This window comes from Trachemys scripta, chromosome 22 (genome assembly GCF_013100865.1).
Source record: "Trachemys scripta elegans isolate TJP31775 chromosome 22, CAS_Tse_1.0, whole genome shotgun sequence".
Taxonomy (NCBI): domain Eukaryota; kingdom Metazoa; phylum Chordata; order Testudines; family Emydidae; genus Trachemys; species Trachemys scripta.
In genome coordinates, this window is record NC_048319.1 from 2458133 (window position 1) to 2481720 (window position 23588).

At 57.4% G+C, this 23588-nt stretch overlaps 1 protein-coding gene and 1 long non-coding RNA gene across 2 annotated transcripts in view; both read right to left on the reverse strand.

The window, feature by feature from the left end:
* The window catches only part of LOC117868908, a 121382-nt gene extending 117646 nt beyond the window's left edge, over positions 1-3736 (reverse strand). Inside the window, exon 1 of the long non-coding RNA XR_004643731.1 lies at positions 3687-3736. This is a non-coding gene — a long non-coding RNA (uncharacterized LOC117868908). The remainder of the gene's footprint in view (positions 1-3686) is intronic.
* Positions 3737-13051: 9315 nt separating this feature from the next.
* Positions 13052-23588, reverse strand: part of MEF2B (myocyte enhancer factor 2B) — a 33083-nt gene continuing 22546 nt past the window's right edge. Inside the window, exons 3-9 of the mRNA XM_034754915.1 lie at positions 21965-22168; positions 21343-21471; positions 20991-21171; positions 17324-17469; positions 16270-16381; positions 15880-15988; positions 13052-14182 (exon numbers count right to left, since the gene is read on the reverse strand). Of these exons, the coding sequence (XP_034610806.1) occupies positions 13870-14182; positions 15880-15988; positions 16270-16381; positions 17324-17469; positions 20991-21171; positions 21343-21471; positions 21965-22168 (1194 nt within the window). The 3' untranslated portion in view covers positions 13052-13869. The remainder of the gene's footprint in view (positions 14183-15879; positions 15989-16269; positions 16382-17323; positions 17470-20990; positions 21172-21342; positions 21472-21964; positions 22169-23588) is intronic.

Below are 23588 nucleotides of genomic sequence, written 5' to 3' on the forward strand. Positions count from 1 at the left end.
GCTCCTTGCGGGCCCAAGGGGCCTCTGCCAACAGGTTTGCTCCTTCAGCTTTCCCCCCCCCAAGAAAGATTCGCGCACTGACAACCATTGGGCATTGGGGGCTGGGTTTTTAACTCTATTGAAACCAGGGAATACGCCCCTCCCAGCCGGGACCGATCACCTCTTACTCCAGGCTCCCTGCGCAGCAAGGAAACCCAGCTGGCCAATACCCCGAGAAGACTCAAACCCGACCTCCATGTCTCGGCTGGTGTCTCTTGTAAATACTGAGCGGACACCCCACCGGGCTGGGGGCCGGAGCAACGTGTACACTGGGGGTGCTGAGGGCCCTTTAACCGAACTGTGAACCCTGCATATGATGGAAACTACTTCAAACCATCGTGGGCAGGAGCCCCCCTAGCTCCAGCCCCTGTGCATGGGGCTGCACATTCTCGCCTAGATCCAGGCTGTTTTCCACCACTTTAAACCCCTTATAGTCTGCAGCCCGAGACTCCCCTTGATGCACCGTCAGCAGCCGGCTCGCTCCTCCTGCCTGGAGATCCCACTTCCTGCACACCCACCCCCCTTCCAGCTCTAAGCACATTGTTAACACGTGCCCCAGACCGGTTTCCCGCCATGAGCCGCTGAGCCGCATTTCAGCCCCCGCCTCTTCTGTGCAGATTGGTGTGGAGTCACGTGCCCCATTACACACTCGCGTGACACGGAGCTGGTCCTTAGCGGACTCGGCTGCCCCTTTAGGCCAGTGTAGGGCACAGACTCAGTCCGCCTAAGCGGCCGGAACGGAGCCCTCCAGGAGGACTTTGTACTTTGGGTTGTTTTAATAGTTTAAGGCCGATGTAATACGCCCAAATGTCCTGGCGCTCTGCCCATCAACTCCCAACCCCGCTTCCCTTTTCAGGCTGGATTTGGGGGTAAATTCGGAGTATCAATGGACAGCAGACAGACCCTGAGGAAGTCAACTGCCTTATGTCCACAAACGTCCTCATGGTGTAAATACACTTCGTTTAAAAGTGGTCTTGCTATCAGCTAAACCCCCTGCCTTCGGGTTCTCACGGTGATCGTTACATGGGCCCTGAGTTTGGAAGAAGGAACCAAAGGGAAATAAAATCATTATCAGCCCCCCCCCCCCAAGAACCAGGCTGTGCCATTGCTTCTTGTGCGTCATGCGAAACACATTGATCCTTGGGGTGAAAACTCTGCCCCGAAGGTCCCCGGGGCAGGGTGGGGCCCGTGCCTGGGCGCCGAGATTTGAAAACCAATTGTGGGCGCTCACAGAGGTTAGGACACCGAGTATTTTGTTCTCACAAAGACGACTAGAGAAGAAAAAAACACCCTGCCCAGGACAGAGGCGGCTGGTAGGTCCGATCCACCCCCAGGCACCAGATAGATCCACGGGTCTCTCCAAGTCCTGTTCTAATATACAATAAACCAACGCACGCCTGACACCAGACCCCGCGGCCAAAGCACCTGGAGAACGTACCCTGGACACAATCTCCCCGCAGAGAAGGGCTCGGAGTGGGGAGAATGTTACAGGCAGTCCCGCTGCAAGTCACTGGTAGCAACTTTGCCTCCCCGGCCCTCCCATCCCATCCCACTAGCGATCGCTGGAGCATCTGTGATCTCGCACTACTCAGCCTCGCGCCATTTTACTCGTCCAGGAACCTTCACGCCCTACCTGGCCCGACATTCGGATTTGAGTCCCGGGGCCTAATTACCATAGACCGGAGCGCAGCGCAACACACTTCCCAGATTGGCCAGGAGCCAATGGGGCTCCAGCGGGCTTCGGGCTCACCCCTGCCATATATACAAGGCGTGCAAAAACCAACCCACCCACCCCTCCCTGAAGGGGGATGTTACCTGGGGTCACATCACACCACCCTCCATCGCCTTTCCACTGAACCCCCCTCAGGAACCGGACCTCCTGTGGCGGGAGTGAGGAGTGTTTATACATCGGATCAGTTCACTCCCCCTTATTTCCCCCGTTCACATTGCAAGGATCCAACCCTAAGCCTTCCCCACGCTGGCCTCCGCCCCTCGGGTGCACGAGCTATCCCAGTGGAGGCATTTCTACATACAGGAAAGGAGACCTTTCATTATTTTCAACCACTAAAGACAGTCCCACTCCTACACCTCTCCTATGGTGGAAACTGAGCGACTTATCCTCTCAGCTATAAATAGATTAAGAAGGTCAGAGCTGGGCAAATCAGAGCTGTTTCTGAATTGCGTAAGAGTACATTTTTCCATCAAATTACCTACTCGGCTACCTCAGGTTAGCCTGGTCTATACACGCAGCTATAAAAACCAGCATTCCCTGACTTTCCTCAGAAGTGATCTGGAATAAGGCCGAGAAAGGGATTACTTGGACGTGTAGATCTACTGAGCAATTCGCGTTAAGCTGCAGGGCAATGCAACCGGACACGCTCCGGAACATAAGACACCTTGTCTGGACAGATCAAAGAGGGCAAATGTATTGTTTCCCCAATATCCTCACAACAATGGGTCAACCTGGTTTCAGGATCTATCCTAGTCCAGGGAGCTGGTCATTGTCAAAAGCCACACGCCTTGCAGCTATGTAACCGTTTAGAGGGCAAGACAAAGTACCAGCTGTTAGATCTACTCCAGGTCCGTCTGATCATCATACAAAGATGGAAATTATACAGTTCAGACACTTCTTCCAATGCAGGAGGCTCATCTGGAAATCCCCCCAGAAACGAAAGAGGAGAAAGGAGACAGAGAAAACCAGATGGCACTTGGCAAAGATCAGATTTTAGAGTTCTATTTAATCTCGCAGGCCGATGTCTTTCCTGGGAGGAGCACAAACAGTGGGTACGATTTCACTGGCAATTTGCTAAAAGATCTTGCTGTCTCCAAGCGATCCGCAGGCCCAATGCCAAACATGCGCTTTACCCCTGCCCCTGCTACAGGGGGTTGGGTGTTACACTGTACAACCCGCTAAAGCCACACGACAGAGGATAAAAACCAACAAGCAAAATTGCAATTGCCTATGAAAAGCAAAACCTGGCCCCATTCATGCCCTGAGTTTGGACTAACAAGAGGAATAGTGGGAAACACCCCCCCCCCCATCATGTGCTGCGGTTAGTTTCAAGTTAATATAAAGGTCGTTTTTACAAATGTTATCACCTTGATTAGATAGATAGATAGATAGATAGATAGATAGATAGATAGATAGATAGATAGATAGATAGATAGATAAAGGGGGTGTATGGGGATAGATAGATGGGTGTGTATGGATAGATAGATAGAGGGGGTGTCTGGGGATAGATAGATAGATAAGGGGGTGTCTGGGGATAGATAGCTAGTATAAAAGAGCATGCAGTAAGCAAAGTAATACCAAGTTTTGTGGGTAGCAAATATCCGAAGAAAATGGCTTTAAAGACGATGAAATGCTAATTGCATTATTAAGTTTTACTTTGTTGCTCCGTCCCAAATCACAAGATCCTTTTTAAAAGAAAATAATCATAAAACCTGGGTGGTTGAGCGATTTGTTCCCTGAGCCTAGGACTTTCCAAGCCCCTCTGAACATATGGGAGAAGAAGATTTTTTTTTTTCTGGAGTAAACCTTGGCCGTGCACGTCCCTTTTTTAAAAATCACACACGAGTTTTCCTTATTGTTATTAATTCTCATTATGTCCTTAACCGAGACGCCAACGCCGCAGAAATGTACTTACACCGGCGCTGCTCGCAGAGCCCACCAGCAGATTGTGTCTGGCTTCCCAGAAGACGCGCGAGTGGCCCTTGCTCTGTGTCCTAGTTACAGACAGACTGAAGTTGATGCCAATGGGGGGGGGCACCCCCTCCCAGGGGTGCACAGTAACAAGCTCAGATCGCAGCCAAGCCCCCAGCGGAGAAGGGCTGCCCCTGGAGGAGGGAGAGCTCGACCCACCAGAGGAGTGAACTGTGCCAGGCGGACATTTAAGGACAGGCATCATTTCATCCCGGAGGCCCAGCTCGGCTCGGCTGGATTTTCAAATCCTCTCCACGTGCTGTGTCCGAGGCAGGAGCCTTTATTTCCTCTACAAATTTAAAGGTACAAAATTCACAGCCCTCCTCCCCTTCCTGACGGCTCTAGGCTTCCCCCATATGCACCCAGGGGCAGCGCCTCAAATCCAGGGAGCCGCAGGATACAGCTCCGAGTTAACGCAGCCTCCGTTTAAACACGATCACATCTATTTCTATGCCCCCACCGCCTGGCTTGTAAGGTTTGCATTTATTTATTGGGAGAGAAAAAACAACCAGCCCGTTTGTCCATTTCATCTCCTAGGACGCTCGATAAAACCCCACCTGAAAATTGTTTTGCAGAATATTCCCCTTTATCTCCGAATGCAGGTGTCTGTGAGCAAAAGCGGCTTGTGTTTTTAAATCAAACTACTGCATCCCAGTTGTCGCTAAAATCCAAGGCGGAGGGGTAGCGGTGTGTATTCAGCTACAAGTCAAAGTTCCTAGTGAATGGCTGATTTGGAATATTCTTTATGAAAGGGATTTTCCTTAAGCAATTTGTTATTTGAAGCCCTGTTATTATATCGATTGTATCTAGGGGAAATGGACTTGTTTACTGTCCTTGCTTCAGAAAATAAAACAAAAAAAGGGGGAAAGATTTTGGAAATGGTTTTACTGGGCAGCTAAAACATCGTTTTGGGATGAAACTTTTTAAGGGGGGTCTTTATTTAGTCTTTTAAAATACTTGCATGGGAAATATCAATTCTAATTCATTTCTAAAGCTGCATTTAGAAAGAGCAGGGCCAGGCCAGCTCGAGGAAGACAGCTCTGACAATCAGATTAGTCTGCTGTCCAAATTAATTCGGAAATTAACAAGAGACACAGAAAATGAGACAATTCCTTGAAATCCCTACGTCTCCCTGTCCCAGTATCCCCACCTGCACTTAGCATTTTCCTGGGGATTTATATTAACCTGGAAGGCTCTGCAGGAATCACTTGACCTTTCTATTTCTTCCCAAACAAACACCAAATGTAGTGGCATAAAGACAACCAGAAGTTCGTTCCCAGGCAGATCCAGCTACGACCCATTCAATAGAATCAGGGTTTGCAAGGGAGCCAGGACAATTCACACCGGCTGAATCGGTCCCCTCCCTCCTCCCACAGGTGTCCTGCTCTTTGGAACAGGTGCCAGCCAGGTCCCATCTCTCCCCCAAGGCTGGCAAGGGCAAACGCCACTAACACGACAATGGGGCTGCGGGGCGAGGGGAAGAAGAAGGGATTGTTAATCACTTTGCATAACTCGTGGTTATTGTTTAAAGGAGGGGGCAGTTTATGTCTGTGGCTGGGCCCTTTCTCAAACTCAGAAAGCCTTGCCCCAGCATTTTAACATTTTGCTCCCTTAAGAATATTTTTTTCTGTGGTTGATTTTCTGTCTTTTATGTTTTTCTTTTATGAAGAGCCCTGCTCTGGAGTGTCCGAGAAAGGGGGTTTCTCCTGATATTAGCTGATGCATTAGGAATTTTATTGGGGGGAGGGGACAATAATTCATTTTAAAATTCCCTTTCTGATCGCTGAGCGACTGATTGATTTGTCTCCACTTCTCACCCTTCCTCTGCAGCCAGAGCTGGATTGTTTGGGGGGCAGAAGAAAGTGTAGCTGTAACCCCCCCCCCACACACACACAATGTGCTACCCTTTCCCATGGCTTTCCTCTGAGAAAGGTCCATCAGTGACGCCTTGAATGTTTCATTCACCCCCACAAAGCTGCTACCTGTTCTGAGAACTGATGGTTTCCCCCCCCCCCCCGCCCGACTCCCCAACCAACTGTGCGGGGAGAAGCTATATCGGACACACAGACACTATTGTGTGACTTTGGCAGGGGGAAGTGTGAGGGTGTGTGTCCATCCATCCCCCATCCTAGCACAAAACCCCGCTGAGAAATAGCTTGGTGCAGACGGACAGCCTGGCTATCTGGCCGCCGGTCTGGGGCGGTGACTGGGAGGAGCATGGGGAGGCAGGGAAGGTCGGGGTTCTGGGAGGGGTTTGTGCGCGAGTTGGTTATGCGGACAGCACAGTTTCCTCCATGAGATGCAAGACCCCTTTGCCCCCCGTAGGCACAGCAGACGGACAGGGCTTTGCTGCGGGAACACACACCCTGGCTCTCTTGCTGCCCTCCTCTCCCCAGAGCAGCCAGAGCAGTTGGCCACCTCCATAATCACAGGCTGCCTCCTGCAAACCAGCTTCCCAGGCCGACGCCCCAGCCCAGGAGCGTGGGCCGTCTGGCACCTGTCCCGGGAGGCCGCACCTTTCAGCTGGAAGCGATGGGATAATGTGAGGAGGGTGCTCAACCCACAGCCTCTTTCTTGGGCAACCCGGCCACGGGGCCCGATTCCCCTCACGCCTCTTTAAACCCACCTCACGCCGTTGACTTCCACAGACGCAGGCCCACAGATTTCCTAGCCACTTCACCAGGGGCCCGATGGGGCCCACGGCCTGAGCCCATAAGAGACAATGGTAGCACAGGGGCTGGAACTAGGGGTGCTGGGGGGCCTGCCGCACCCCCTGGCTAGAAGTGGTTTCCATCATATGCCAGGTTTACAGTTGACATGCTCCCAGCACCCCTCCCCCCCCCCAAACACATTGTTCCAGTGTCCCTGAATGGCAGCGTTGTGGTAGATGTCAAACGGGAATCGGATCGGGGCCCTTCCTGATCCTGCGTGGAGACAAGCCCCTGCCCCCGAGAAAGCGACTGCCTTCGGTTTCCCAGCGTTTGGGCAAACCCGGCCTGGAAGGGAAGGGGGCCTGAAATTCAGTTCAAACATGGTGGGACCCAGCAGCCAATGAACTTCCGGGGGAAATGGGCAACTTGCAGGATCCAGACGCCTCCAACAGTCTCTGACCATCATCACCTGGACCTGGAATGGGAAGTTTTCCTGGGTTTAGCAGCACAGCCCAGCACCTCTCCCATTACACATCATTGTAGAGGTAGGGGCTGTTTCACACAGCGGAATGTTAATTTACCTACAGAAATCCAGGAGGAGCCATGCCCCTTGCATTGCTTTCTGGGGAGACCCTGCTGCTGGCGGGAACACCCAACACTTTGTGTTTTATATTCTCAAGCCACGAGTCCTGCCCCCTTGTCTGGGCTGGAAGGATCTCCCCGCCACACACAGGCCGCTACCCTCTGCCTTAACCTCATTCTGACATTTCCTGGCATTCATTCCATGCCAGTAGGTTGCCATAGCAAATTTAAATCTTACAAACAAAACGAGGAGAAAAGCCTGATTAGCATATATTCAAATGAGCCATGCAATAATGCAAACCATAAATCATGCAGTCATTGCTATTCAATCAGTGTCTCACAATTCACCCCGTCCCCCGCCTTATTCTTCCCCCCATTCCCTGGCTTTCTCAGCTGGCTGTTAGCAGCCATACGTCCCTGGCTGGCTGGCTGGCGAGGAGCTTCCCAAGGGCAGCCCTGACGCTTTGCGGGGGCTCCCGCTCCACTAGCCGTTGCTGCTCCTTATTTAAAAAAAAAAAGTCTGTGATTAGAACTACATTAGCAATGGGCTAAGCCCCCCCTCCCCACCCTCAGCCCCAGCCCTTCCCCTCCCCCCAGACTACTGCCTGTGACTGCGAGATGGAAAAAGCAGAATCTGTCTCATCTCGAGCCATGAAGGCCCCTTCACGCAGGGACATTTTGCAGCCCTGGATTGTGCTAATCCCACAGAGCAAGGGTGCCAGGGCCTGGTTGACACATGGTGAAGGAATGCACAGGAGGCCTCTGGTGGCCAATCTCTCAGGTCCTTGTCTGGCCCCCAATCACCATAACAGCGGAGCCCCTCACCAGCTTTCTTGCTTTTGTCCTGGCAAGCCCCTGCGCTGTTATCCCCATTCCAGGTGGGAAGGAAGGCCTGTCTCCTCCAAGGGGTGCCGAGCTGGGGAAGGGGGTAGGATTGTAATGAATCAATACCCTGCCTTTTCTCCCGGGGGGGGGGGGGGGGGCTGGGGCTCTTGTCCCATGTGCCCCTCTCCCCAACCTCAGCGCCCTCACGCCCACTCGGGCTGGAGCGCACTGGCTGGAGCTCCTGTCTGGAGACATCTGAGCGAGTTGCCATGGAGATGGTGGCTTGGTTGCCAGCTGCACTTTAGCCGTGTTTATTCTCTCCCAAACTTGGGGCCTGCCCTGGCTACTGCTCCGGATCCCCGTTTCCTCATCTCACTCCCCCCAGCCCCTCCAAAACGAGCATGCCTCGCCCATGTGCCGACGCCACATCCCCTGGCATCAGGTGTGAGAGCCCTCCCAGCTCCCCATTCCACCTCCAGCTCCGTTCCGGAGCCCCAGCCCTCCATCATCTCCTGCAGGTCACCCCGTGATCTCTCCAGCCCAGTGCACCAGGCGGCTGCCTCACCTCCCCTGGAGCCCTGCCTTGGCACCGTCCGGAAGGGACAGAGTGAGGGGCATGCAGTGTCAGACATACTGGAGTTTGCTGTGTTGGCAGGCTAAGAACCCTTCAGCACCAGAGCTTGGTTAGAACAGACAAGTCCTCCCACAATATGCTGCAGAACAACTCCTAGAATGGCTTGCCTTAGAGAAGGCCTAAGCGTCATGGAACAGGACATTGGCGGTCTGGCCTAGTGGGCAGAGCAGGAATCATGTCTAGTGGGCAGAGCAGGTGTCCAGGTTGGGGAACAAAGGCCAAGGGTCAGCACCAGAGTCAACAGCCAGTTACCAGAGCCAGAGGTCAAGCCAGAGTCAGAATCAGGAATCAAAGCTGAGGGTCAGCACCGAGGTCAGATACCAAATGCCAGAGCCAAGGGTCAAGCCAGCGTCAGGGTCAGAGCCAGGGCTGGTCACAGAAGATTGGAGGTGAGGCAAGGACCCAGCACGGATCAGGAACAAGGTGGGAACCAGGTTGGAGGCAGATGTAAGCAGGGTCCGTTGCAGCCACAAGGGAAACCACCTTGTTACTTGGACAAGCTTCCTGTTCCGCCTCCTGGCTTAAATAGCGTAATTGGACCAATCAGCGGAGCTGGGTGATCCTCCAATCAGAGATCCCGCGGGTGGTGCCTTGACATCACACTAAGAACCATGGGATATGCCCCCAGATATCCTGGCGCATGATCAGGGAGGTCAGACTAGACCATCGCGATGGCCTTTGAATCTATGAAGGTTATTGCAGGGCCGGCATGGGCATGGCTACATGGGTATGACCTGCGTGCAGCTCTGAATGTGGCTGCTTATAGCCAGCCTGGTTAACCTGGGCATCTATCCCAGTGCCCGAAGCCAGGTAAACTCTGCCGTGAAGAGCTACCCAAACAAACCTCAGTGGGGGGAGGGACAATCCACCCAGTTTGGGCTGTGCACCATGTTTGGGGTTTGATACCCAGCACCCATGTACAGCAGCATCCGTTCCTGATGCGCCAGCAGTTTGCTACATCCTGTGCTAGTTAGTTACACCAGAGCACCGATTAGAGCCCATCAAAACGTGGCGTTGACTTTTTGTAATGAAAGATGATAATTTTTGAACAAAATGGGTTTTTTCTTCCAACCCCCCCATCCAATACCCCCCCCGCACACACACACACTATGCAGGGGGAGGGTGTTTTTCAATGAAAATCCACATTTTGCAAAAAATAAGGAATACTTTTTTGCCTTTTCAATTTTAATTAATTTTTTCCCCAAAAAAACCAAAATAGATTTCCAACCAACGGTCACCACATGCCAAGTCATCTTGATGGGAATCTGCTGGACATCTTGGGGCTCTTTCTTTCTCCCAGAGACCAAAAGTAAGATAACTGATAAAATCTGAATCTCCCGGGGAATTTCATCTTCTGATTTCAAGATTGTTTTGCAATTCTGCAGTTTTAACAGCCCCCGCTGCTCAGGATAAGATCTTGGCTACTGTGCGCTCGAGCCCCCTGCCTGTCTGTTGCATCCGCCTGTTGTCTGCAGATTTATAGAGCGTTTTGGGGTAGGGTGGGGACTGTAGCTGCTCTATGTTTGTACAGCACCTAGCGCTGCAGGGCTGTGGTGTCCAGGTGCTACCACAATATCATTCTGAGGTTCAAGAGTCACTGGTTGGAGTTCTCTGGCCTGTGGTATGCAGGTCTGGAAATCCTAGGAATGTTGTCATTCTGCTGGTTCCGGATGCCCTGGGTAATGAGTGAAGTGATGCACTGGGCTCAACTCTGGGGTCCCTCTAGCCCCGGGATATGGGTCAGTTCCGGATGAGTATAGCTCGGTATGATGCTGATTGACACCAGCTGAGGATCTGGCCCCAGTCTGGATTGCTCTGGGCTCCCGACCATCCGAGATGTCAGCAGAGCTCTCGGCTTCTGCCAAATCCGGTCTAAGGATTTATGTCAATCTCTGGGTTTGTATTAAACTCCACAAATTCTTCCCAGGATTAATCCTCCTTCTGTGTTTTAATCTCAAGGGACCGTTCCCAATAATCTATTCATGAGTCACCCAGCAGATTGTAGGAGAGAAATGGCCGACACGGGGGGGTGGTGGTTAAAATCTAGTTTTGCAGGAGGCGGCGGCTGTTTTGGCTGGTCGGCGCAACTCCCTCCAGCAGAGCGCTAAAAGGAATTCTGCCAAGCCAACCACCACCTTCCAAATCTTTGACTTGTGGGCAGACCTTAAAGCCTGTGAATTAACCCGACAATCTGCCGACCCCCCTTATTTTATGGACGCAGGAGATAGGGCACCAGGCTATAAGGATAAGCTTTGTCCTAAGTCTTCATCCAACACGTTACCAAACCCGAGCCAAATATTTGCTGTGGTTTGGCAAAGTTTGGTTCAAACTTTCTTCCATTGTTTATTTGTGCTCCAGGCCATGATGGGAAGCTCAGGGCGGGGGGTCGATGTCCCATGGAGGCAGGGTGGTATTTCCAGCTCCATTTTACAGAGCTGTGAAGTTTGGAGCAGCAGCCAAACTTCTAAATGCTGATTGGAAACAAGCCGTGGAGGCCCAGGGTGGTGCATACTAGTGAACACGGCAGGGTTGAGTTTGACCAAGGTAGAAATGCACCATTTTCACAGAGAAATTTCCATATTTTTAGTGGCCAAAGATCAAGTGCCTGTTTTATGAAGTTGATTTTATGTGAAAAGAAAAGAAAAGAAAAGAAAAGAAAAGAAGGCTCCAGGTCTGGCCTGTCAGGGGGCTGGAGTTCAGGCCTGCAGGGCATTGCCAGATCTGAGTGGGGGAGGGGGCTCCTGCCAGGCCTAGCAGGGGGTGCTGCAGGTCAGGCCTGAAGTGCATTGAGAGAGGTGGGGGGAGGGAGCTGCATAGCTGGTTAGCATGGTGGGGCATCACAGAGCTGGGTGGGGCAGGCTTGAGGGGCACCAGCAGAGCTTGGGCAGAACCCAGAACTGGAATAGCAGCATGGCTGCAGGTGAGGGGCATTGATAGAGCTGGGGGAGTACAGGAGGGACCCCAGGGCTGGGATAGTAGAGAGCTGCAGGGCAGGACTGAGAGGCACTGGCACAACTGCAGCAGAGGGAGCCCAGGGCTGGAATAGCAGGGGACTGCAGGGCCAGACAGAGGGGTATTGTGGGGCGAGGGGAGCCCGGGGCTGGAATAGCAGGGGGACTGCAGGGCCGGACGGGGGGGTATTGTGGGGCGAGGGGAGCCCGGGGCTGGAATAGCAGGGGGGCTGCGGGGCTGGACGGGGGGGGCATTGGGGGCCTCACTGGGGTCACGCCTGAGGTCGGACACGGAAAGTAGCCTGGAGAAACCCCGCCCTGAGGAGCTCCAGCCCCCGGGGGATTCCCTGCCTCCCAGAGCCGCCCGGGCTGCCTGGGCCAGTGGGGCCGATGAAGGAATTGGGGGGTCAGGGCACCAAAGCTCAGGAGACAGCGACATCTTGTGGGCAAAGTGAAGAACTGCAGCCCAGCCCAGAACACCCCCCACTGAGCCCTTGAGGTCACTACTCCAGCCGCCCCATTCAGCTCCAGACGCCCAGCTGGAGAATGGCAGCCAGACCCGGGCCGGGGTGCATCATCGGGCGAGTGATGGGCCCGCTCCTGCCCGTGCTGGCCATCACTGCACTGCTCGGGTGCCAGGCCCCTCTGCACCCCAGGGCTCCACACTCAGCCCTTGAGGCTGCCGCTGAACGTCTGTAGCAACAGGCCTTGGCCTCTGCCCGGGGCGCGGGGCCTGTGCCAGGCCTGAGACATTCTGCAGCAGTGGGGCCCAGGACCCATTTGCAAACCTCGACGGCCTGTTGCCACCCAGCAAATAGATTCAGTGTAAAAACCATGTGGCTCAGGGACTGGTTCTGACCCCGGCTCTGTAATAGGCACTAAACACCCCCGCGGCTGCTCCTCCTGTGGGGCTCAGCTCCCCGCTCTGGTGCAACCTCTGGGGTCACAGTGTCACTCAGGTTTGGCCAGGCCCATCAGATGGGACTGGCCAGGCCAAATCTGTGTGAGTGGCGTGGCGAGCTGGAGCCTGGCGTCCCAACCCCTCAGAGCAGGTTTCAGTGACACAGGGCCGTGAATGCCGATCCCTTGGCTTGCAATGGGCTCTCACGGCTCTGGGGACGGCCTCACGCATGCTGGCCGTGACACCAGCTTCCCCAGCAGGATGCGCCGGAACACAGAGCACGCCCATCCCTTGGGACTCCTGGCTCCCAGCATGGCCCCCCAGCTCGTCACAGCACCCATCTGTCCAGCACCAGAAAGAGACGCAAACGCGGGTGCTGGGCTATGGAAGCCCAGCCCACGAGGGTCTTGCTCCCATCCTGCCCCTCCCCCCCACAGTGCCCTCGGCCAATAGCTGGAGGCTCCCTGCTGTGTCCCCGCTGGAGTATTTGGGAGAAGTGGGGTTCGCTACCTGGGAGATGCAGAGATGCCAGATTACATCCCTGGGGCTGCCCAGGGCTCTGTGTGATAGTCAAACACTCCCCAGAGCTGTCAGCACCCCGCTGGCCTCCTCTCCCGCCCCAGCCCCCACATTCAGGTGCTGCTAACCTGACTGTGGGGGAGGGAGGAGGAGAAAGGAAGCCCACTCCACCCCCCATGCACCTCACATGCCATTCTTCCAGCCGGCGTTATCCCAGCCGCCTGGGCGCTAAGCTCACACCGGGGGGCTGGACAAACCCAGATCTTTATTGGTCGAACCCGCGGCTGGATACAACATAATAAATAGAAAATAACCCCGAGCGGCACCTGAACACTGCGGATCCCACAGGCTGGCGCTGTGCCGAATCCCCGCACCGCGTTACCACGGGGGGGGCAGCTCTAATGCAGACCTTCCCAGCCTGCCCTGTCCGCGCTGGCGTGCCCCATGGCTGTGCCCCGGGGGCGCTGCACTGGCGCTAGCGGAAGGGAGGAGGCGTTGACGTGGGCACCAGGAGCAGACCTGGAGCTCAGCCAGAGACTGGAGCTTCCAAGGCATCTGCAGCTGGTCTGGGGCATTAGCAGCAGGGTGGGGGGCAGGTGAGGGCGAGGGGCTTGCTCACGGGGGTCCCAGCCCAGCTCAGAGGAACAGACCTTCCACCCAGACATGCATTTAACATGAAATCAGAGAGTTGGAGGGAAAGAGAGTAGGGATGTATTTCAATCCGAGAGAGGGGGCTCCCCATTGGCACTCACAGCCGAGGGGGTTCTGGGGCAGGGTACCAAAGGGGGCTCCCCCCCCACAGACACTCTCAGCCCATGGGGCTCTGGGGCCAGGCACTGATGGGGGCTTCCCGCAGGCACTCACAGCCCAGGGGGTTCTGGGACTTCCCCCTCGCCCCAGCACTCAGCCATGCCCTGCGGGTAGCCATGGCTGCAGCGGACCCCAGGAGAAAGGTACAAGTGCTTCCAAGCAGAAGAGGAGGCATGTCACACACTGGGCCTGCCACTGCCAGTACGTACACGCAAACAGCGCGGGCATCCCCCCACCCCGGACAGCCGGCCCCACTATCTCTGCCAAACGTCCATCACTTGCGGGCGCCGCATAGGGACACCCCCCTGCTGCTCCTCCGCCAGCGGCCGGGACAGGACCAGCGGGTAGTGATAGGCCTTGGCATACTCGTCTCGCTGGGGCGGGTCCCCGGGGCCTCTGGGGACGTCGCCGAGGGAGGACAGGCCGCTCAGGGAATGCTGGGGGGTGGCCGAGCTGCAGCTGACCACCGGGGAGACCCGCTCAGATTTGATGCTGATGGCCTGGTGCTGGGGCGAGCTGCTGGGGGTCGGGGCTGCCTCTTCGGTGGGGAGCATTCTGCCGCCCGCCCTGGGGAAGGAAAGAAGAGGGCGTGAGCCAGGCTGGGAGCCAGAGGGAGACTTCGAAGGAGGAAGCCACCAGGGGATCTCTCGGCCCCAAGCAGCTGGCCTGTGGTTGCCTGCCTCCATCCCAAGGCAACCGGAACTGACCCTCGGCGAACTCCCTGATTGGCTGGGGTTGGGGAGCAGGGGAAACGTTTGCCGACCTTTAAAAAAATGGCCCCTTATTCCTGGCTGCATTTCCCACCCCCCCAGGCAGGAAATTGGACTGTAAATATCCAGCCCCCCAGCTTGTGGGGGCAGGGGGCATTTTCCCCCTTTAATCCCCTGGCTCAGGAATGAGGGCTGCTGACATGTTCCCACTTGGGCTTTGCACTGGGGAGCGGCTCCTCTTCTAACCAACTGTGTGTGTGTGTGAGGGGAGGGGGTCCAGTTCCCTCCCTACAAGGGCCACCAGCGGGGTGACCCCCCAGGCCAGATTAGTGGGAGATCTGCTTTCGTCCCCACCCACTTTGAAATGTCTCACGTGCCCAGCGAGCTGGCACTGCCCGCTATTCCCCCTGGGCCGAGGTTCCCACACGCTGCCCCCTGCCAGTGTTCTCAGGCCTCTAGCAGGAAGTTGCTGCCCACGGCAGCCCTTGCCGATAGGGGTGGCCCGTTTGTGCCAGTTCTCTGGGCAGCGTTGGTGCCAGGGAGACGCTGAGCTCCACCAAACACGTCTCACCCAGCAGCCGCCAGACACTACCAACTGCCTTGTTCCTGGCCGGCCGGAGCTAGATTAGAACTGGCGGCCCACAAGGTGCAACCCACTGGGGCACCAGGTTCCCAAGCGCTTCCCCCACCCACGCGCCTGGGAGAGCAGCTGGGAGCCTGGCTCGGGGAGGGGTGGGGCACTGTCCCTTGGGCAGAGCCAGTTTTAAATAGGCTTTGCAAACATCCTGGACCTGCTGGGATAAGGCGGCGGGGGGGGTTCCCAGGAGCAGGGCTCGCCCGGAAGCTGGGGGCTCTGGAAATAAACCCACCCCCGAACAGGGCCGTCCGTGCCCAGCTGCCATCACAGTTGTGTGTTGGGCCCTGCCACAGAGTCGCTGCTCCCGGGGCCTGGGGCAGATGTGGGTCCAATTTCCCCCCGGGGCCGTTCTAGCCGAGAAGCTGGGGGAGCTGCGCTGTGCTCTGCGTTCAGGGAGAGGGTGCCTGGATCTGCCGGGCCAAGCCTTCACAGCACAGCAGCCAGACCCACTGGAAGCTGCCGCCGGCCACTGGTGGAGCTGCCCCCTGCCGTCTGCGGTGCTGCCAGGTCCCTCCGTTCGGCTGCCAGTGCCCGGAACGTGGGGAGTAACAAACTCCCGGTGGGGTCCCAGCAGGCAGAAGGCACCAATCTCTTCGCCAGCCTGTGCTGAGCTCCTGCCACCAGGTGGCACCAGAACCTATGAGGAGAAGGCGCCTGCCCGGCCTGTCTGGGTTTTACCCTCAGAGCCAGCGGGGCTATGGCTTCGCTAGCCAACCCTGTGGGGACCGGGGACCAGTGATGGGAGCAGGGGGAGGGAGAGCAATAGGAAAAGGGGGGGGGATGCAGATGTGACAATCTAAGCCCTGCACCGAGCCCTGCTGGCTCCCTGGGGAGAGAGGCTGGGGAAGGGATGGGCTCCTGCCCCCTGGATAGAAGTCCCGCTCAGCCCCCTGGCCGAGGCTGGGCGTGGTTCTTACCCCAGCGGCAGGTGCGCGGAGGCTGCCATGTCGCGGTGGTGCTGCCAGGAGGCGATGGCGTTGGGCTGGAGGTAGCCGGGGTGCGTGGAGGCCTCACCGGGCCCGTACTCTGCCAATGAGAAAGCAGACGGGACATCAGGAGGAGAAGGGCTAACGGGTGAAAGTGGAGGGAGCTCCTTGTCCACTGCCAGTTTACACCCGGGCTGAGCCCAAGGGAGGGATTCCAGGGGCATCTGGCTTCCTTCCCCATGGCCATGCAGTGAGTGAGGAGCACAGCCCAGCTCAGCTCTGGGACGGGGATTCGAAATGCAGCCCCTGGCCAGGTGTGGGGAGACATCTAGGCACTGGGTGAGGGGGATGTCGGGCTAGGAGCTATCCACCAGGGCTTACCTGCTTGGCTTGAGGAGAGGAAGGGGAAGCCCCCTAGCCCGTGGGCTGGCAGGCTGCCATTGCCGGCGGGCAGCCCTGAGCTCACCGTCTGCAGGCCAGGGTAGAGCGATCGCTGCTGAGACAAACAAACAATAAACACCCCGCTCGGGTCCTTCCCCGCTCCCCTCCGCGCCGCTCTGACCCCGGCCCGCAATCGCTCCCTGAGTGTTTCCCCCCACCCCCTCCCATCTTACCCCCCGGAAATGTCCAGTCTGCAAGGCCGCGGGTGTGCCTGCCCGGTGTGAGAGTGCATGCGCGACGGGGGGGGGGTGTGACCATGCACAAGTGAGTTGGTGTGAGCATGACTGGGCACGTGTATCTGGCTGTGCATGTAGCTGGGTGAGTGTGCACCTGGCATGCGTGTGCCTGCACACTGTGTGTGCAAATGAGTGAGTGTGAACTACGTCCCCCAACTCTGGCCTCTTTCAAAGCCACTGTTTCATCGCTGACCCTCTTCACCCCAGAGCTCCAAGCTCCCCAGAGAAGGGGCTGCTGGGCAAAGATCTGTTTTCTTTCCCCAGGGAGCCTTGCTCCTTCCCCCTCCCATGTCCCCCAGTACAAACCAAGAAACTGGGGATCCCTAAACTCCCTGCAAAGGGAGTGCTCAGCCCCCCTCCGCCCCATGGCTCTAACTCCTCTGCACGCAGTGGGGCAGGTTCTCCTCTCACTCGCCCGCCCAGTGCTGGTGCAATCCACCCACGCCCTTGGAGCGACTCCTGATCTGCCCCCTCACAGAGCCGCAGCCTGGCTGGAGCCTCCTGAGATCTCAGAACAGTGGCCTCCTTCCCCCTCCGCTACCCCCATGACAACCTTGTGCTGCTCCTCCGAAGACAAACCCCGGAGCCTCCTGCAGAGCCCGCCGGGGCCCTGCTGCATGGCTGGTGAGGGGAGCTGTAGCCCAGTGGGCAGTTCTCAAGGGCTTTCATTTATTAACTACAGGCTCTCACCGGCAGCTGTATTTCAGAGGGAACCTTCCTAGACCCTTGTCACCAGACGCCCCGAGAGTGGCACTTACCGCTGATGTCAGATTGCTCCTGGCGCTGGACAAACTGCTGTGGACATCCACCCTGCGGCCGTCTGTCCCTAGGTAGAGCGGGGGAGGGGTCTTGGTAGCCAGGGCTCGGTTCAGGTTGCCATGGGAGAAGAGAGGGTAGCCAAGGCCTGGGCAGGGAGAAGCAGGCAAAGGTTAGTGCATCTGGGAAGCACTGGGGTGAAAGCCCAGCTCAGGGAATGGCAGGTGATTGCGCTGGAGTCTGAGATAAGGCACAGCATAAATTTAAATTAATTAATGGAAATATCCTATCTCTTAGAACTAGAAGGGACCTTGAAAGTTCATCGAGTCCAACCCCCTACCTTCACTAGCAGGATCAAGTACTGATTTTGTCCCAGATCCCTAAGTGGCCCCCTCAAGGATTGAACTCACAATCCTGGGTTTAGCAGCCCAATGCTCAAACCACTGAGCTATCCCTCTGGGTATGTACAGCACCTGGCACAGCGCGCTTCCTATGCGCAATCATAACGATAACAAGTCTGGAGGCAAATTCACCCTGTCAGAAGTGAGCTCAAGTGCACTGGAGGCGACGACCTTGTATGTGGGGCGTGGCCGGAGAGATCTCCTTCGGAGCAGGGTCGTGTTTAATTCATAGCTACATTTCTATGTCCCCAGCTGTTGTCACATCCAGCCTCCATCAGAGAAGAGATGCCACTTGAGCAGAGGATTGGTTACAAAACAACCTAGGAAGGCGGCAGAGCTGCCAACTCTGGAGTCTCGCAAGACGTGGTCATTTTCTTAAAGCCCCAGCTCCCAGAGTCAGGGGATTAGGTGAGGCTCTCAGCTTTCCTTAAAAATATATAAAATGTCTCGCCCTGCTGCCTGTGGAGAGAAGCTGGGAATTGTGAGCCAAATGCAGCCCAAGGGTTCAGAGAGAGAACACCCCTTACCCCCATGAATCACCGGTTGAAAAGTCTCATGATTTTTAAGCCAATCTCATGATTCAACATTGTTGAATGCTTGGGGTTAGTGATACTGGGGCTGGCACAAGGAGCATAGGCAGGACTTCAATAGTGCCCAGGCCCTGTGCCAGGCCTCTGCACAGAGGTGAACGCCATCCTTGGGAAGCAAAGGATTCTGGGAGTCCCAGTCCAGATAGCAGAAGTGGCCCTTTGGGAGGAAGAGGACGCCGTCTCTTGGCCGAGCCAGGTCGGAAAGCCCTGGGTTCCCGGAGCGGCGCCTGAAAGCAGGGCCACTCATCTAAGAAGTGTGTGAGGGGAGGGAGCGGGGAGCTTGGCGGAAACCTCCTCTGCTTCTGTGACTGCAAACCCACTTCCTGCGAGAGGCCGGGCCCTGGGGCTCCTCCGAGCAGCACTGCACCTGGGCTGTGGCCGGGACGCCAGGGTCAGGTGTGGGGGACATGACGCCGCCAGCAAGGAACGGAAACGATTTGCTAATATGGGCTCTGAGCCTGGGACTCGCAGCCCTGCTCAGCGGGCAGGACTAACAGCAGGCTGGCGCTACATCCCCATGGCAGCAATTCCCAGGATCTCTGGCTTCCCACGGGTGGCAACCCCCCCCGCCCAACACGCACACACGTAGAATGGGCAACAGTGCCCGCTCTCTGTCGCCCGTTCCTCCTTATCCCCCCTGAGCCCTGCATGCAGGCTGCTTTGGGAGCTGCTACCCCCTCTTCACCTGCCCAGGGGCGATGGGGCCCTGCAGTGGCAGAGGGCGTCACTCCCCACGCATCTCCCCAGGGCAGACAAACACACGGAAAGATAGAGAGAGCTGCTCTTGGGAACAGAGGGCAGCAGGAGCCGGGGTGAACCCCCCAGCAGCTGCCCCCATGACCCAGGCAGAGGAGAGGGTCTGGGGTGCAGCAGGGCCCCGCTGTCACAGCTGGTTGACAGGCTCTGGGGGTCTCAATTCAGCACCCAGAGACAAGAATCCACATCAGGACTGTCCTCTTGGCTGGCAGCCCCAGCGCAGAGGGGTGGCTGGCTGGACCCCTGCAGACCAGGGCCGAGGGCTGGCAGGGCGGCGTGGGGAAAGCGCAATGCGATGCGGCCCAGTCGGCGCCCCCGCCACAGGCTGGGTGGTTGGAAATCTCCTTGGCGCTCATTCCAGGCCTCTCCCCTGCGCAGCGAGGGCCCTGCACAGATCACACAAGCCCCGCCCACAGAGTTCCGGCTCCAGCCTTACGCGGCCGAAGCAAAGCCACATGTTACCCACCAACACCTTCGTCACCCACCCCCCCTTTCCCTCACCCCCACGCCTGGGGAGTTTCCACTGGTCAGCCTCAGTCACTTTTTCCAGCTGACAGTCACTGCTGAGCCCGACTGCACTGAGCGACTGAGGTTTCCATCTGTCCCCCACCCGGCCCAGCTCACCCCTCTGAGCTGGAGAGATCCTGATCACAGGGCAGATTTCAAACCCCACCCAAAATGCAGGGAAGCTGGGAAATGCCCATCACTAGCAGAAATGCATCCGTGTGTGTGTGCGCGCATGTGTGTGTGTATCTGTTTGTGTGTGTGTGTGTGTGTGTGTGTGTGTGCAGGTGGGTGCTTGTGCTTGTGCTTGCCTGTGAGTGTGAGTGTGCAGGTGCATGCCTGTAAGTGTGCAGGTGCATGCCTGTGAGTGTGCATAAAATCAGCACTCATGACTCAGCAAAACACAGGAAGCAGCTGTGTGGAGTGCGATGGGGCCATTTTCACAGTCGCTTTGCAGACTGACTGCAGGTTAGCCCATCCCCGCTGTCCACATTTTGAGCTTGTTAATTACCCAGGAGAAGCTACAGTAATAAACTCTGTGCCCGTCCCTAGCGCCGGCCAGCTCAGGATCCCCCAGCGCGCTGCAAAGGTCGGGATTACAGCCGGTCGGAAAAGTTCCGACAAGACACTTTGTCCTCGGAACCTGCCAGTTTGTCAGAATCAAAGCGTTTAATGGAGCTGGTTCAATTTCAGCCAAGTTCTAATGGAAAGCGGCCGGGCTCCTCGGCAGTGCTCCTAGCAGGCTGACAGCGAGCGGACACTGGAGGGCCTGGAAGCCTGATTCTCAAGCCCACGGCTTCTCAGCAGACTGGGCTCCCAGGCCTCCCAGGGTCGGTGACTCCCGGGTAGCCAGCCAGGCAGACTGCCCCACAGCCAGGGCTCCACTCCCTTTCACAGAGAATTCCAACATTTTTAGCTTTTGTTCCAAAATGGAATGAAACCAGACTCCAAGATGTTGAAATCCTCCACGCAGCGGAATGACTGCTCTCTGCCCGAGGCAGGGTCGTGATCCGCCAAGGTACGGACGGGGAAACCGAGGTGCAGAGGGAGACGAGATTCGCCTACGATCGCATAGCGAGTCAGTGGCAGAACTGGGAATAGAACCCAAGAGTCCTGACTACAGGGCCCCAACTCCTCTAGCCGCTAGACCAGGACACCTTTGGGTTTGACCAGCTTCTTTAACCAGGGGAGATCCAGGCCCTGGGCACTCGCCTGTTACCACAGGCCACTGCAGAAGGGCAAAGCTTGGGTAACACTCATTGGATGTTGGCTCCTGTGTCAACCTGAAGGGGGCGCTGCTGAGCACATGCTGCCTCTAGAAGCCAAACCACGCCCCCCCCCCCCCCCATACCCACCCCGGATTCCGTGGCCGAGCCCCCCTTCCTCTGCCCATGCCTGGCCACCCGGGGAGAACTCACCTGGTGGCAGTGGCCCCGGGGAGCGCCCCGAAGGCTGGCCGTGCTTGGGGATTGGCGACTTGAACATAGGCAGGCGGCTCTGGTGCTGCGGGGATCCATTGGCGCTGCTGAGCCCTCCGTCGCTCCCAGAGGGCGGTGTGCCCGCGTAGGCCGCTTCGTGGCTGGGCGGAGGGGCTGATGACTGCAAAGGGAGAGCAGGGATGTGGGAGTCACAGTGGGGCCCGTGGGGGAGGGGATCGCCTTGCCAGGCAGCCCTGTGGGTGGGGGAAGGGCACTGGGTGGATCTTGGCCACGCCAAGGCATCGCCATGGTCTCAACCCCCTGTGTGGGGAAGGGGGATCCAGTCACTCACGTAGAGCCTGGGCCGCGCCACCGTCAGGTCCACCCCCTCGTTCAGCTTCCGGATCTTCTCCGTGGGGTCCAGCCCTTCGTCCAGCTCCAGTTCCTGGCTCTCCAGCCCCAGGCCCTTCCGCTTCAGCGTCTGGCAGGGAGGGAGCCTGTGAGTGAGGAGGTCCAGCCGGGATTCCCTTGGCAGGCATTGCGGGGGGAAGGGCCCAGGGTCTCCTTGCCCTGCCCCACCCCTCACATCCCAGGCCCCTCACAGCTTCCTTCCCCCCAGACCCTGGCACAGATACAGCAGCTGCTCCCACTCCCCTCCGCCCCCCGCTCCCTGCCCGCTCAGGCTTTGCCTTGGGACAAGAGGGGCATGTAGGGTGCAACTGTGTCCTTCCCTGCCTGCCCCCTCGCAGTTCGGTCTCCAAGGCCCTCTCCCCCCTCGGCCTCTCTGCCGGGGCTGTCAGCAAGGGGAGGGTCAGTTACTGCCAGTGGTCACCTGTCCGCTAGGATCCGGGCTGAGACCCTGCAAAACTCGTTTCCTGCAGAGGCTGGCCAGCAGCGGCTTTGCTGCTTTGCCTGTCTAATTGCCCTGGAAGCAGCGTCAGTTCTGCCCTGCAGGCCCCCCCGGGCGGCGTTACCTCCAGGATGTCGGAGTTGGTGCGGCTCTCGTGCGGCTCGCTGTACTCCGTGTACTTGAGCAGCACCTTGTCCATGTCGGTGCTGGCGTACTGGAAGAGCCGGTTCGTGCTGTTGAAGATGATGAGGGCGATCTCGCAGTCGCACAGCACGCTCAGTTCATAGGCCTTCTTCATCAGCCCGAACTTGCGCTTGGTGAAGGTCACCTGAGGGGAGGGCACAGGGCTCAGGGCCAGCGCAAGGTGCCGGAGCGCCGGCCCTGCAGATGGCTGGGCCAGACTCGCCTACGGATTGACACCCTGACTGGAGAGAGGTCACAGCAATGCTACCCTGCTGGGGCGCAGGGGCAGGACATATCCAGGCCAGATCCGCAGGTGCTGGGCACCCCCAGCCATGGCCACACCTTCCACAGACCTCAACCGCCAGTAGGCATCTCGGCCCCCGGCTGCTCCCATCGGGATGCAGGCGCTCAGCGGCCTGACGCCCAGCGTGGGAAGCGCGTCTGAAAATCTGGCCCTGTGCGTGTGTGGGCGACAACACAGGACCCGCCGTCAGGGGAGTATAATTAGCACCGACCTCAGAGCACTGAACTAAATTCAGCGCTCGGCGCTTAGCCTGAACCTACCCTTGGTGAGTGCTTCACACACCCCCACGGCGTGTCCAGTTTGCACAACTGCTGTGACCACACGCACACGACACTGCCACACGAGGACTATTTTTACCATGTCAGCGAACCGATGGTAAGATCCTAATGTAGACGAGGCAGTTTGCAGCACTAGCAGGGTGAGGCAAGCCCTAGGGGGAAGGGTGGCTTTACCCCATGCAGCAATGGGTGTGGGACCTGCAGACTTCTCCACACTAGGGTCGTCCCGGGGGTTAGTGACCACGAGTCGCCTGTCACACGGCCAGAACACACCCTTTCTCCTAGTGCAGCCAAGGCCCCGCAGTCCCTGTATGATCCCGGCCTGGTTGCAACACGGCCCTTCACGGATGCACTGAAGGGGGCAGCTGTTCCGCAGCCCATTCTAAGAGCTGACATGCACTGTGTCCAGCAGAGCGATGCTCTCAGTGGATCAGAGCTCTAGGGCGCATGGGCGTTTGGTGCCCGTGCCAGTGGGCACAGCTTGCACCAGCTGGGAGCCTGGACCTATCAGATCTGAACCTCGGCTGCTTAGTGCCCTCCCCTAGCAGCCCACCAGGATCCTGCAACCCGCCTCCTCCTGACTCCTCTTCTCTCCTTCTAATATCCCCTTCCCCGATCCTTGGCCAATGCCAGCACGGGCAGCAGCTCAGAGGCCTTCCTGTGCCTGGAATTCCACCACCCAACTCCGCCAGCAGGGTCGCGGTTTCTGTCACTGTGCAGACTCCATGCCGGGCATGGGCAGAGGGGCGGGTTACAGGAGGGTGTTGTGACTGTTCTCCGAGCTCGCGAAGCATCTCCCGAATGGAGACCCTGGGCAGGGCGGAGGGAACGCTAGCCACCCGGCACAATCGGCATTTTCCATCAAAAACTCGTTTCACTGAAAAATTCCCAACCAGCTCGAACCTTGGGTGCGGTTCTCCACCGCCCTGCTCCTCGCGAAGCCATTTATACCCGCGACAGGGGGAGCCTTTCACACCCACCTG